Raw genomic sequence first — 16125 nt, forward strand, 5'->3', positions numbered from 1 at the left:
AGTTCTCATTCACATTGCTTTCCTCATTTCAAAATGCATTTTGGTCTCAAGAAGCCTGCATGACCCAGAAGGTTCATGTAAAAAACACAAGATATTTCTAAATTTGAACAAGCCATTACTTTCCCTCTTTGATGCTTATATGAAGTTTATGTGAGTGGAGAGGAAAATTCTACATAACTTCTACACTGCATTCCATACTTTCTGTAACAAAGTTTATTTAAATGTGATTACATAGATGTGGAATATAATCAAAAGACAGAAGAGGTCCGTATACGAGGTTCTATGAATACTGTTTTTATACCTGTGAACTGAGTGAAAAATGTATCAGTCTAGTTTTTTTTTTTAAATAAAGGTAAATGGAATAATGATGATCAAAGACAAGCACGTCCAGAATTGAGATGTGCAACAGAAATGCAGAGTATTTGCAGTTAGCTGGAAGGCAAGATTAAGAATGATTCGACTTCCTACTCTAGAATAAAACAGCATCGCATGCACTTAAGAGAAAAGGTAAAACAACTAAACACTTAAGAGTCCTAAGGAGGGTCACCTGCTAAGATTTACAAGATAAACCTATAGTCAAAATTTAAATAAGCATCCATTACATAAAAACTTTCCCCCTCCATGATTTGGGGTAACTGCCCAGAACTGACACTCTATGATCAAGTCGTAGAAGTGAGTCTTTCACTGTAAGACCATTTTAACCTGACTGAGTGGGCTTTGGCTCTAGGAATAAAAGCCAAAGGGAAAAAACTCGCTGCTTCTTTAAGGATAATAGCTCACCTCAGAATCCACGAGAAGAGAGATTACGTTTTAAAAAGTTAAGATAAGGATGCAAGGATTATGAGAGAAAACATAAGAAAAATAGGTAGAGACCAATTTAGGAAATTAAGCATACAATAGTAAGAGTTCCAGAAAAAATTAATGGAGGCGGAGAAGTATTAAAGACACAGTAGAAAAACTTTCAGAGACTTTCATTTGAAAAGGCCCATCAAGCTCTGTGCAGGAGTTAAAAATGCTCACACTCAGATATACTATTATAAAGGTCACAGCAGGTCATCAGTGGGAAAGGGTGGACACCGAGAATCACATTTCCATGATCAACCCTTTAATGCTACTTGATTTTTGAAAAACATTAATGTTTCTCACCATTAAATATTTAAATTTGAGGTGATGTTATTTATTTTAATATTCATATGTCAACACATTAGTTATAATTATAGTTAAGAATTATATCTAAATATTTATAGCTATGCATCAAAAAAGCTATTTTTATCTTGAAAATTGACTATCTGCACTGCTAAACAAAATCTTTCATGCACTTTGGAAGTTATGTATTTTATAGTAAAATTTTAAAGCAAATATAAATAAAGCGAAGTTCATGCCACAATCATGCTGCTCGACTTACATTAAGGCCTTGCCAAGACTTGTCAAAAGTGTGCAACCATGACATGAATATACGATTGCAGAAATTTGCATTTAAACCACCAGAAATAGAGCCTGTGGTGCTAATCAGATGCACGCAATTACCTGCCGCAGGATCTGTGACTGCTTGGCTGGTGATGCCAGATGGTGGCTCTTGAAGCTGGTAAGTGGTGTTGGTGGATGGCGTCGTGGGGCTGGTGTTGCTGCTCGTCATATAATGTGCTGGATACGGGGAGCTGTTATAATACTGTGCGTACTGGCCCTGGCCGAAACCAGGATAAGACGGATAGTCCTACCAAAGCAAATCACACAAAAGATAATCTGTCAGAATACTGCTGCTTACTCCTACATTTCAGAGTATAACCACAATTACGTCTGTGTTTCTGTCTTCTCTGCATTCGCAGAGGGACCCACAAACACCCACTGACTGAAGGTCTCAGACTTGCAAACAAATTTTATGTAAGATCAGAGTCAATCTTCATATTTCTCCTATTCCATGGTGTATTACTAGGTAAAATTAAACCAATCTGAAAATCAAACCACTCACCATATAAGATTGCTAAAGAGATTTTTTCAAGAGAAAAAAATATATATTAGAAGGCTTAAGAAAGCTCTCACAGTGTAATATAAATGGGTCTTTTTATGTAAGAAAATCATCTGTTACATTTTTTAAAATTTCAGAAGTTAAATTGCTTTTAAAATTACCTGTTGTGAACTGTTAAATCCAGAGGAATTTGTGAGTGAATTATTTCCCGTATATAAGCCTGATGATGTTGTAAAACTGCTACCTAGAGCAAAATAAAAAGAAACATCGTTGACGAAGCTACTTAGAGTGATGTGTCTATGGGAGATTAGTACTCAGATAAAGCAGTTGTAGGTTACTGCAAATGCATTTGGTCTATTTCCCAAACCAGAATCCACTGCCATGCCTAAAGTGTTGTTTTCTTAAAATGGTTGACAATTTCAGGTTCACTATACTACAAAGAATTAAAAAGTAAAGAGGTTTAAATTTCTGAGGCCATGAGGAACTCAGTTAAATTATGGACAGAATTATACATTCATGCAAAAATATTAGACGTCGAGCTTTCCATTTCAATTTGTAAGACACACCAGGATTTTTCACATCTTTACATTAAATGTGCTTATTGTAAAGTAATGAGATCAGTTTAGATGATCTTTAAAGTTCCCTCTAGCACAAAAAACAAAATGCTTTCCAAGTCGTACTTGCCATTTGAATAACCTGCCGAAAAAGCTGATTATTTCATTTCACAGAGGAATGAATGGAAGCACCTGAAGTATTTGATAAAGATCAGAGAGGAACATGATCGATGTTTTATGTATTACACCTGCTGTGCAGATAACGCTCTATTTGTTAAACGTCTCTGTGCTCAACAATAAACAGCAGGTGTTGGGCAGGATACAAACAAAAGAACAAACCTGAGCCTGCTCCTTCAACTGATTTACTGTCTTATAGTTAAACTATGCAAAGCAACAATGCATTATTTTTGATGATCATTCTGGCAACAATTTTTGAAAAGATCAGGGAATGGCAAATGTATAAAAAATGGTGTTCATATGTGACAAAATGGGAATCTGAATAGGAGAAGCTGTTGGGCTTTTAGTCATGATCAAGAAATTTTAAGTCAAACTGTAATAATTCTACCTGATAAAACTGAAAAAGGAAAAAAAAAGAAAAAAAATTATATGCCATTTAACCTAGCAATTTTATTGCCATGATTTACTCTAAGGAAAAAACCATGGATTTATCCAATGAGGTACTTAGCAAAGATGTTCGTCAGTGTTGTTTCTAATAACAAAACATACAAAGCATCTCCAAGTCCTTATAAGTGTTATTTGGAAAATGGATGACTATGAAGCTATTAAAAAAGTACCATAATGACCTTGAACAACATGGGGAATTATTTCATACTAATTTGTTAAAATAAAAACTAACACAATGAAAACTGTTTTTTGTGATCTCATTTGAAATATTTTTAAAAGCATAAAATATTTCTAAAAAGCACAAAAATCTCAATCCATGGAGGGGTGCAATCTATGGTCACATAATGTTCATGGAGCCAATGTACATTACAAAAATTTTCTACTCAGAACCTGTGTAATGTCTGTAAATAGAAAAAAACTTTTTTAAACTAAAATTTTATGGCAAATGAGCATCCTAGGCAGTAAATATGTTGGCACCTTAAGGAGGACGTCTTCAGTGTGAACTACCTAAGGCACAGATGCATTTAGTTACAATGCGGTTGTTAATATGCACTAATTATACACTTGCTACTGAACATTTAAGGACTGGCTTAAGAGTCAGAAAACATAGATTAGAGTTTCCAGTTCATTACTTATGATCTGTTTGGACTCTGGACAAATCATCTAACTGCTCTAAGATTTAACTTCCCTGTCTGCAAAACCCTATTTCATAGGTTCTTAAACAGATCAAATGAGGTCATGTTTTGGAAAACACAATGAACAATCCACAGTAACACAAATGTTCAGAACTATTCTTGTTTATTCCAGTAAATGTTTCTAAAATTCTCCACTGTACTTATGTATCTTTTCCCTCCTTTTACTGTCCCAAACCAGACAAATATGACTTCCTCTCTTTTCTTATCTAAAATTCTTTTCCTACTTACTTATCAAGCATCTATGAACTTTGAAAACCCAATCCAAGGATTTGTTATTTTTATTAAGAAGGGAAAAGATTTCCTAAGATAGTTTTAAATTTAGTTATCACAGACTCTTATTTAAGGTTTCCTCAATTATAAATTTTAGGAATGTCAGTTGTTCAAAGTTCTCCAAACACCTATCACAGAGAAGCAGAGAGCTCTCACACTCACACTGCTAATACTTGATCCACCACGAGCATCACAGCCTCAGTAGACCAACTTCCCAAATTAACGTTCACTTACACGTGGCAATCACGTTATCTATTAAACAAGTATTAAAACAGGCTCATGGTGATAACTGCATGAGGACAAAAGGATAACTAAGATAGAGGCTTGGACCTCTAGGTCTTATCAGGTTAACAGTTTTGTTTTCTATTTCTTTAAACATTGGACTTCATGGGCATATAAATCACTCTATATATCTGTACATCAATGAACAATTAATATTAACTATATGTAATATAGTAAACATATGTTATATATTATTAGTTAATATATTAGTTTCTATTTATATATCTCTATATTAATAAACATTTATATATTATTATTTAATATATCCTATATTAATATTATATGTATCACAAACTTATAATGAGCATTTAAAAGATTCCTTGTAAAAAGATATAAATTTATTTTGGATAAGAGTCTGACTATCAATACTTTTTAAAACTTTATTCTATACATTTGATAGGAAAAATTACTTTGGATTATGGCTTGTTATGTTCATTTAAACTCCACATTTTTAGGTTATGACTTGCTCCTTTCATTTATACTATACATTTTGGAACAATAAATACTGACCTCAATACTCCCCATCCACCAAGAAAATGAGTAAGATATAGAAACTATATTTTAAAAAGGGATGTTTTCATTCCATAAGTTACTCCCTGGAACAAAGTAGAAAAGACCATGGAAGCTATCTGGGCACAAAGAGGCCACTGGGGACTGACCAAGTAAATCACAGTTCAGTACTCGAAATGGTACTCAAGTGACTTTCCAGACTTCACGCTACTCCTACGACTGTACATTAGCTGGAATTCAACATAAGTTATACTCATTTACTGGCTGACTGCAGGCTGAGATTCCGTTCCATTCCATATGCTGAAGCAGGAGTTTAACGGCACTCCAGTGGCCCAGGAGACTTAATGCAACTTCCACAAGGATCTAACTTACTTCAGGCAGAGGGGTACAGACTGCAGAGTCAGGCTCAGGCAATATTCATTTTGAACCCCCAGAATCAGATCTGCAGGGCCGCCCCAGCTGCCTCCACATAGGACTTAGGCAAAGAGAGCTGCTAACTTCCAGTCCAGGCCACCAGCACTGAGTTTCCGGCCCGCCTCCTGGCCCCTCCAGTTCATCCTCCACAAATCCAGTTGAGTACTTTCTCTATGTGCCTATCTGACCTTCTCACTCCCCTGTTCAATAAGTAACTGTTAGTGGCCCCTGTGACCCTCAGGATAAAACTCAAACTCCTTTCCAGGGCCTACTTGGTCTGACTTCAGTTTATCTCTTAGATTTCTTTGGTCTCCTCCCAGTAACCCCAACCCCACCCAGATACACATTCCAGCCTCACAGGCGGTTCTCTTAAGGCTACTCGTTCACCTCTTACCCTCTCCCACTGCATCCCGGCTAACTTCTAATCAGCTCCTCAATTCAGCATGGACCAGAAACGCCTTTCCTTAGAAAAATCATCCCTGAATTCCCCTCCTCTCTTTCCTCCTAACTTCGGTTATGGAATTTCTGTCTCCCTCTCTAGCTCTGCTATATGCATATATTACATATATGATTAGTAACAACGGATAACATGCATTGAATGCCTACTGTATGTTAGGAGTCAGTTTGGCTTTTACATGCTCTATCTATACGTGACAATAACTTGATACTGTAGGGAAACAGAGGATGAGGTTGAGATAATAGAGCTTACAAGGGGTGGAAGTGAAGCTCAGCACAGCTCTGTCTGGTTTTAGAGTCAACACAATGCTCTCTCATGTGCTCTTACCCTGTTCTTTATTGCTTCATGGGAAGTTCTGAAATTCACCAAGTTTTCTAAGAGGATGGAAAAACACAGGGGGTGCAAACATAGAATCCAAAAAGGAATGACAAGAACAAAAAATCATACTTAAAATGCATTGAGTGCTTACTCTGAGCCAGGCCCAAATCAAGTATTTTGCATGTGACAACTCACAAGCTCTTAAAACCACCACCCCACCCCCAAGGCAGGTGCTATTCTGTCCCGTTTTACAGATGAAGAAACTGCCCAAGATTATAAGCAGTTGTGGCAGACCTGGGATTCAATACCAGGCCATCTGGCCCCAGAGTTGAAGCTCTTAATCTCCACAGTATACTGCCCCTCAAAGTCACCAGAGTTCTTTTCCTTTCAATATTTTTTTACCAACATATTCAACATACAGCTAACTATTTGCTACAGAATCACCAGGAGTGATTATCACCAGTTAAGTGGCACAAATCTGGGCCTCTCCTCAGACACAGGAATCACTGTCTTACTGTGGCAGGAGGGGGAGGAGGTGACCTGAAAATCCACAGGCTTACCAAACACCCGGAGTACCTGATTTCTAGCCACTTTGCTTTAGGACCAATTCAGCAGGTGTTTAAGCAACTGCTTCAAAAAACTCGTACCAGTATAAGCTTTGTTTTTACACTAAGAAAGGAATCACACTCACCAAGCATTTACAGAATGGAAGCATCTCAGTGTGTGTTTTGGGGGCTTGTGGCCCTTGTGCTGGGCTGCATAAAGCTCATAGGGAGAAAGGGTCCCACTTTGACGGCTGATCTGATGTAGATTTGGTACCAGGACTACCAGATGAATTTCACGCAAGTTCAGAACACCACGAAGCAAAGGCAAAACAGCAATGACAACGCTCCCAAGAAAGCTTCCATGTGTAGCTACTAAACCCACTTCCGATTCTGCACAGGCCCAGGAGAAGAGGCACATTTGTGCAGAAGGCTGCCATGCACCAAGCTTGAATATGGATGCCACAGGGGAGAAAGGGCATCAGACATGACCCGGAAAAACAGACCTCCTTCTTCCATTAGGATTCATCCTCTAAGAGTTTTTGTTTGATTCATGAGTCTCCACTTGCAACTTTAGGTCATAGATTTAGGCTTAGTATTGAGAATTCATCTATCAAAAGTAATATGGAGGTACTTCCCTTCCTAGACACAAATGACTTTACATGAAAAGTCATCTCTAGATAAAGAGAACAGAAATTTTCTATGATAAATTGTTTTACACTTTATGTAACATTATATAATGAAAATTCCCCCAAAGTAGAATGAATTTCCATTTAGAACCCATTATTTCTCACTCAGGGAATTTAGCAGAGATTAGTTCAAATGAAGCTCCAGTAATGCTCAATATTCTTGGTAAAGTTTGGAATTAAGTTACCCTCCAAGTGGGGTGGCAATGGGGATCCCTTCTTCCCCATTGGTTAAAAGGAAAACATTAGTTAAAAGTTTAAATAGTTTACCATCATGAAAAAAATTGCCTTTTTTTTTCAGATTTCACATTTAAGTGATATGGATGACTGAAGCATTGTGCTGTCCACCAGAAATTGACACTACATTGTAAACTGACTATACTTCAAAAATTTTTTTAAAAAAAGGTTAAAAAAATCACAGCTCTGCTTCTTTTCTGGCGGGGAGGGGAAACACTAATTTCCAGAACAGAATGCTGGAAAAATCTTTCCCTTTAGAACATCTCTAAAAGACAAAATTATTTTTTTCATTCTATTGCCTTCTTTTTAAAGTTGATAAATTTTATAGTCTGAATGGGAAGGTTACACATGTTATTTTATGGGGGAAAAAAAAAAACTTCTCAAGTCAGTTCAGGCAACAGCGTTTACTGGCACATCTACCTGGTGCAGTAAAGGCACAACTGCCACTCTAGACAGTGTTGTGGACCAAAAGAAGCTGTGTTATGAGTCTATGCCTGGGAGGAAAATTTAAAAACACACAAACTCATGAAAACAACACAAAGAAACACGGACTCATGCTCCCTACGTGGGCACCACAAGCTCTGACATGGAGCTGCTCAGTGGATGAAATGAAAACACCTGGTTAGATTGGGAAGGAAAACACACAGAAAAACATCAAGAACAGTATTCTGGGCAAGACGTGAGGATAAACTCTCCAACGGAGAAGATCAGAGAGTGACAGGTTGATAAGGCAGCAGGGGGAGAAACTTAAGGTAGGTGACAGATGTTTCTTGATCATTTGTTTAAGAAAAGAATAACAGTTCAGAAAAAGAAATGGCATTCTTTAATGGGAAACCCCCCAAATCTGAATGTTGAACATACCATTAATAGCATATTGGGACACAGGAAATGTTACAATTCTGATTTTCCTTTTCAGGATTGGAGGAGGTGGGGGAAAGCTATTATAAGTGAAAGGCTATGTGTGTTTATATAACTGGGCCTGGAGATGTTGGAGAGTTGGGAGTGGAGGTGGTGAGGAGAGAAATACCCCACACCAAGCAACTTCCTAACGCTTCCTGTCCCCAGCTCACCCTATCCATTCAGGACAGGTCCCTGCTCCCCTGCTCTCTTGAAAATTCATCTTACTCATCCTTACTCTTTTTTATTTAGTGCTTCCCTCTGTCAGTCCCCATTTCCCATCGTTTAAGATCTGGCTAAAGTCCCATCGCCCCAATCAGCTTTCCCTGACTATTCCCCTCTGCACTGATTTTACCTTCTGGGAAATAGAGCTCACTACAAATTGTTACCACTGTTCTTAGAACAGCGCTGAACGAGCCCTTATTAGTCTTATTTTCATCCTGACCATAAGTTCCTTAAATCCATGTGTTACATTTACTCACCTGTCTCCCATGGAGAAGGAGAAACTGTGTCTGACTCATGCCTTTGAGGGGGGTCATGTGGGCACCAGCAGGAGACAGAGCTGGTACCTGAGAATTTCAGTCCAGGGTCCAGTGAAGATACAACTGTCATAAAGAATCAAGTGTAGGAATGGGAGGAACCCTTTCCATGACTTTTTTGGTGGTGGTGGTAGGAGGCTGTTTGGAAGGGTGATGTGAATGGGCCCAAAAGACATCAGGAAAGAAAAACATCTCTCAACTTCCTTATTTGTTCAGCAATGAAAAGGGCAGTGGGGAAAGGAAAAATAACCAAAGCATAATTGCTGATTTCTCAAGTTTTTAACCTAAAGGACACATACTTTGCTGGTTTCTTTTAAACTAGATGATGCATAAAGGCTTAGCTTTAAAAACTAGATTATAATCACTACTTCAGATTGCAATTATATGAAGAATATTCAATGCAGGACCCATAAGCTCCTTGTGGAAGGATTTAAAATATTTCTGAATTTCCAGAAGGAAAATCTAGCAGATTTTTAAATCAAATCAAATCAAATCATTTGAATAGCTCATAAAATCTCACTGCTCTAGCTCAGATATTGGTATATCATGGGTCTACAGATAAAAGTAAGGGTCTTGCTCGCATATGAAAAATTTCAAATTCAGAACGCAGTAACATTCTACATTTTTATAGTACATTTATACTTCGGTATTTCCACATTCCATTGTCTCGGGTTATTTGCCACATCAGTAGGTGAGGTAGCTGAAACGGGATCCTTGCCACTTTCCAAAAAGCAGAGAGAACGGTTGATTTCCTTGTGCAAGGACTCCTTGTGCAAAGACCATTAGCCTCACTTCTAGGTCAGTTTTCCACCCAACCACACCAAATCCACCCTTTAGATGTTCCAATTCAGTCATGTCAAAAGTGAATTATATAATGTGAAACACGGTATTAATTTTTGGCTCCACAAACATTACGGACACACAAGGGCATCTGAGAAATTTCATAAATAAATCTGGTATCAAACTATCTCATTTATAAAGGACTTCATCATAACTTTATTTTTTATTTATTTTTAATTTTTTATTGAAGTGTAGTTGATTTACAATGTTAGTTTCAGATGTATACCAAAGTGATTCAGTTATACATATACATACATATTTTTTTTTCTTTTCAGATTCTTTTCCATTATATGTTATTACAAGAAATTGAATACTATTCCTTGTGCTCTACAGTAGGTTCTTATTGTTTATCTATTTTGTATATAGTAATGTTAATCCCCAACCCTAATTCATCCCAACCTCCTTGTGTTTGTAGTACAATGGTGAGCATAGCTGCCTTCCACTGTAACTCTTTTGAGGCTGGTAAACAAGTTTAAAAGTCAATTATATAAAGTGGTCCAAGGATAGTGTATCAAACGACTGGCTTTCTTTTTGTCCCTGTCAGGAGTTCCTACAGAGAAAGGGTGGTGGTCTCGTCAACCGTAACAAATGAGAAACAGTCTTGCTAGAAGACGCTGTGTGGGCCACCTGGTTCTATAGGTGCTAAGCGACTGTAGTTTAAAAATAAATCAACCCCTCAAAACCTTTATTAATAATAGATGAAAGACAAATTTCTTCTGTGTAGCACAGGGAATTATATTCAATATCTTGTAACAACCTTTAATGAAAAAGAATATGAAAATGAATATATGTATATATATGTATGCCTGGGTCATTATGCTGTACACCAGAAACTGATACATTGTAACTGACTGTACATCAATAACATTTAAAGATAAAATACTGGCTGAATAAATAAACTGAAAAAAAAAATTAAAAATAAATACACCTTCTTCACAATTAAGAAGAACCCAGTCTAGGTTGATTCATAACATGATTTAAAGTATTAAATCAAAGTTTTGTGTGAGACTGAAGCTGGAGAGCACTGCCCAGCTATAACTTCAAAAAACTTCAATTAAAAAAAAAGGGTTACGTGTAGGTCAAAGGTCTACTTCACAGAGAACAAGGACTCACATTAAAAACCAGAATCCCAGCCAACGTAAGAATGCTGGAACCTGCTGGGGCCTGTCTGTACTTCCCATGTTTTAGAGCATTTTCTAGCACTTACGCGGCAAGCAGGATGCTAACTGTCCCTCGTGTATTTTCACAGAAGTGCATTTGCTTTCCTTCCCTGGCCTCTTTGCCATGGGCTATGTCCATCATCGGGTGCGATCTATGTGGCAGAAGTTAGTGCGGCTCCCTGGGGAAAAGCCTCTGAAGGCCAGATGGGCTATTTAAAACCACAGTTTTCCCCTTTTCTTATAAGAAGGAGTTTAAATGACCAAGTTTTCCTTTTTATCTCAATAATAGTTTGTATATTCCAAAGATAATTTTTAACTAAGGTAATAAACACAGCAAAGCCTTGACATTTATCTTTCTTGAGCTATTTCTATAGATTTTAATAAAAACCAATTTGTTATCAATAATATTAGTATTGATCACTGATTAATTATTGTGATTACCAGATTTCAAAAGATAGCCATACAATTTTCAACACATGTCATTTGAAATAACAGGAGATGCCAAAAGAACTGAAACAAAATATTACCGTTAAAAAATCAACTGAAGCAAAAAAAAAAAATTCTAGAATGCTAAAAAAGCCACAAACTAAAATATAAATGTGAGAAGACTGGCAAAGCAGTTGAGGAGAAATTTTGAACATCAATGCAGGCTCCAGTTACAACTCTATCATGTCATTTTATGCCAGGAAGTGCAAATCTCAAAGGTTTTATCACAGCAGATTATTAAAAAGGTTTAATATAGATTTTCTTAAAACCATATATCTGGAGTTTGATATTTTTCCTTTTGAAAAATACCACTTCTATAGATAATGAAAACACTTTAACAGTGTATTTTGCTAAGCAATTTGAGGTTCTAAAACATGAATAAACTGAAACACTTCAGCTATATTTGGAAAGCTACAGACAGGCAGCCCAGAGGAAATAAGGGTGGTTGCCTTCGTAGAGAATTATTGGATCATTCCCACTTCATTATGAGCCCCAGATCAGTGAGGTGCCAAGCGCTGAGAGCTGTCACCCCTCCATGTCCCACTGACAAACCTCTGCCCTTATTTACTGACTCTCCTCACTGGCTGGAACCCCAATCTCTTTAACAGAACAAACAACGTTATATACAAAGAGAGAGAATCTGTGTTATTTTCTTCTCTAAGTGAGAGCAATAAAGCCTAAAGGAAAATAAACAAAGCAGAGTTTCCAGGGCCCTCTGGGTTTCTCTCCTGTGCATCCGTGTCGTCCCTCCTATCTATCATGGCAAATCCTGACACCGTCTCACTGCAGAATGACCGGAATGTACCCACCATCCCAATAAAACACTCAGAAGAGACTTCCGTACAAAGATGGCAATTCTGTGATGCCTCCAACCAGCTCCGTCTACTATGAACAAAAGGGAAGACTGCTTTGAACAAACTACGATAATAAACTAACCAAGACTTTCATGATGCTCAATTCCAAATTCATTTCCCCAAAATGAAGAGAATTAAAGTCCTTATGAATCTTAATTTCTAACTTTCATCATGACAGAGCCTTTCCACTCCTAGCACACATTTGTCTATTTCAGACAGACTTACAGATAGTGGGGGTGAAAATATGAGAAAAGATGGTCCCTACCTGCAACTGTCGAAAATCAGTAGAACTAAGTTATTACAGAAAGCTGGGTTTGCTTCAAAGCTGAAGCATAAACCGTCGAGAGACCAGACTTCATTTTCATTGCTTTTTCTGTGAAAATCTTCTTTGCATTTCCTCACCTCAAACAGACTGCTAAGCAAAATGTCATTGTCCTCCTGTGATTCAGCCTCAAAATTATGATCACAGTTTCTCGTTTTTTGTGGTTGGATGGAACTCTAAGTCTATGGTATACAGGATGTGGGGGTAAATAAATGGGGACGTGACCAACAGGTTTGGAACTTGTGTTTTTAAAAAATTGTAAGTAAAACTTGCTTCCAAGTCAGATGCTTCTTTTGCATAAAAGAATAAAACTTGCTCATGACAAACTGGGCAGATACTCTGTGAAACTGGTCAGTGAGTCAAAGGTTGAAGAAGTTTCTTGTAAGTAGTTTTCTTGCCCTTAGTACACGTACGCATGTGTATGTGTGTGCGCGCGTGCACACACACACTCTCACACCCCCCTTCATTCTTGTGTCCGTGCTCTTTGATTGAAAACACTATTTACACGATCTGCACAGTTGACCCAGGGGTCTCCAGGCACCCCTTGTCCATCTACACTCCCCCATTCAGCTAGCTCATTTGCATAAGGTTTGTCAATGGTGTGTGAAGAAAAATCTCACACCATCTAAAACCTCTTCCAGAAACATGGAGGCTGACTCTGGGGAGCAGGAAGATGTCAAAAACTAACAGCAAGGATCTCACTTCCTCGGAAGGAACTCTACAGTTCTCTATGAACAGAGACATTTCGTCTTTCTCTGTTGAACTTAAGTTTCTAATCTTTCACTGGATGTACAAATGAGATCCAATTAAAGCACAAAGAGAATTTTCTGGAATCTTGCAGCAAAGGTGAAAGCAATCAGATTTCCCAGTCCCTGAGGTTTCACTCCATGTGCTCAGTATTAGTCAGTGCACCTAAAACAAAAATCTGATCCTTGTTTGGCTTAAAATGGCATGTGCTGGATTCACGGAAGTCTGCCATGGACCACAGTGCTGAACACCGGAGCTGGAAGGATCGAGAAGGTTCACTTGGACTAAACAAGGGCACCAAGGGCACCTAGTTCACAAGGCAGTGCCACAACATCCACAGATTACAACACAAATCTTTCCCATAAGTGCCATGAAAATGCCAAAGCACAGACAGTGCCCAGAAATGAGTTCTCTAAAGAAAACTTTCTAGAGCTTCATGAGCTGGCATTTTTGACTACTTCCAGGGCTAGCTGTGTGACGCAGTGCCTCAGTTACCTGAAGAGCACATCTATCCTTCAGAGAAGATACACTACAGGCAACTGCATTATTTTTTTTGTAGTTTTCTGTAAGCACCTCCCCTATAGGTGTTTCCATTTATGTGTATAGAAAACATGGCGGGGTGGGGGTGGGTATAGCTCAATGGTAGAGCACATGCTTAGCATGCATGAGGTCCTGGGTTCAAGCCCCAGTACCTCCATTTCAAAAAAAAAGAATATTAAAAAAAGAAAACATGGCAGGGTCTGATAGTTCTAAACCATTCTCCTTTTTGATGTATTCTTCAGCATTTTCAGGTTCCTACCTTTGAAAGTCATTGTTTCCAGGTTGTTGTAAGTATTAAATGAGATAATATACGTAAAATAATTAGCAAAGTCCTGGGCATATAATAAATGCGCAATAAAAATGAATGTCGTAAACATGAAACTAAGCATTTGAATGGTTACTATGTGCCAAATGTTGTTCAGAGTAACATACATGGATAATCTCAATTAGATCTCACAACACTACTGTGGGAACAGGTAATGTTATCACCAAATTTGAGACAAAGAAGTAGAGACGTGAAGAAGTGAAGTCCCATGCTGAAGTCCCACTGAGAGCAAGGGCAGGGCTGTTCGACAGGCAGTCTGACTCGGGAACATACACTAGACACTGTTCACTAGAGCGCAAGATTTCACTGTACCTTAATCCAGTCTGCTAGATCTGACAGAACCAAAGAGCTGATCATGATAAAATATCCCTTAATTTAATCAGTGTAACACCATATGCATATATACCACTACTGAGTTAGCCTGAGTCATCTGGGCTACTAGAGTATTTCTCCCAGTATTGTGAAATCCTAAAATGAAGTTATAGTAGTTAAATCAGAATAACTCATCATCAGACCTTATAATTTAAAGTTCAAAATATCTTGGAGGAAGTTAGGTAAAATACTCCCAGATAACTAAAATACATACACTCTCATCCAGGATTCTAAGAATTTTTAATAGCTGTAAGACTGATACAAAGAAAAGTCGCTGTTAGTCATTAAGGATAACAAGAAGTTAGAAAATTTTAAAAATAATTTCAGATATTATAGAGTTTTTTATTTTTAAAAGGTATTTTAAAAAGTCAACAGACTTCAACTGGGCACATAAATCATTTTATACTGGTGAAGCATTTTCCACAATGCAGTTAATATTTAAGAAATACAAATTAATTGGAATTTAATTATTTATCCAAATTTGACCATCAGGAGTCTACAGCACACTATGTAGCATTAATTATCATCATATTGGCAAGCTTCAAGTTAATAGCATCTTATCTGGTTTGCTATATGAAAATCGTATTTTTAGATTATTCTAAAAATAAGTGAAGTGCCATTATGGAAATACTTGTATGAAATACTACAGAAATACACCTCTAGAAATACCCATATCTGTTTCAGTCATGAAAAATGGGATCTAAAACCCCATTCTGGAAAGGCCATTCAACCAGGGGATACATAAAAACACAAAAATTTTAATACAACATCCCAGATGCAATGAAACCAATGACTAGGAAAGCAATGCTATATTTGCTATATTTGGGGCTACACATGTCCTTATATCTTTTTTTTTTTAAATAAAGAGATTTTTCCTCCTTCATTTCCACTCTTTATTCTAAAGCTCTGCCTATAACTCCAATAGCTAGTTAAGTCCTCTTAGGAAATTTCTGCTGCATAAACTTTTGATATGAGAGGAGAGAAAGATAAAACTCGTGCTCAAGTACAATATTTCTCGAACTTTCTGAGGTGCAGCACCAGTTTTTTCTCCTAATCCTTCATAGACTGACAATTTAGCAAAATATAATAGTTACGTACTACTAAAAGAATGAGATGAAAAAAGAAAGACAGAGTACAAGTCCCATTTCTTAAAAGCAGTGTTTGAGTGCACCCACCTAGGATTGACTAGCGACCTCCTATAAAAGTGTCTAAACACTCAACTCATGATTTCTGTGCTCAGTTCATTGTGATAGGAAACCAAGGGGCAGAACGTGGGCTCAGGCCGCATGTAGGTAACTCTCTTCTCCAGAAGGCGCATCACCTGTTTCCTTCTGACCATTATGATCCACTTCTCCTCAAGGACACCTGGATGCCCAGGGCGGGGATAGTGGGACCTACCATGATGTCTGTTTCCCTTGTAACTCTCCCAACACTCTGCAACCACACAACTTAATTGTCTGCTTGTCTATCGTCTCTCTCCTTGACACA

General features: G+C 37.6%; 1 protein-coding gene across 10 annotated transcripts in view; it reads right to left on the reverse strand.

The window, feature by feature from the left end:
• EYA1 (EYA transcriptional coactivator and phosphatase 1) overlaps positions 1 to 16125 on the reverse strand; it is a 284064-nt gene that overhangs the window by 82225 nt on the left and 185714 nt on the right. For all 10 annotated transcript variants that reach the window (XM_045504413.2, XM_045504411.2, XM_045504412.2 and 7 more), the window contains 2 exons: positions 2128 to 2210; positions 1528 to 1714 (listed from right to left, as the gene is read on the reverse strand). In XM_045504413.2, the coding sequence (XP_045360369.1) occupies positions 1528 to 1714; positions 2128 to 2210 (270 nt within the window). The remainder of the gene's footprint in view (positions 1 to 1527; positions 1715 to 2127; positions 2211 to 16125) is intronic.

The sequence above is a fragment of the Camelus bactrianus genome, chromosome 29 (genome assembly GCF_048773025.1).
Source record: "Camelus bactrianus isolate YW-2024 breed Bactrian camel chromosome 29, ASM4877302v1, whole genome shotgun sequence".
Lineage (NCBI taxonomy): Eukaryota > Metazoa > Chordata > Mammalia > Artiodactyla > Camelidae > Camelus > Camelus bactrianus.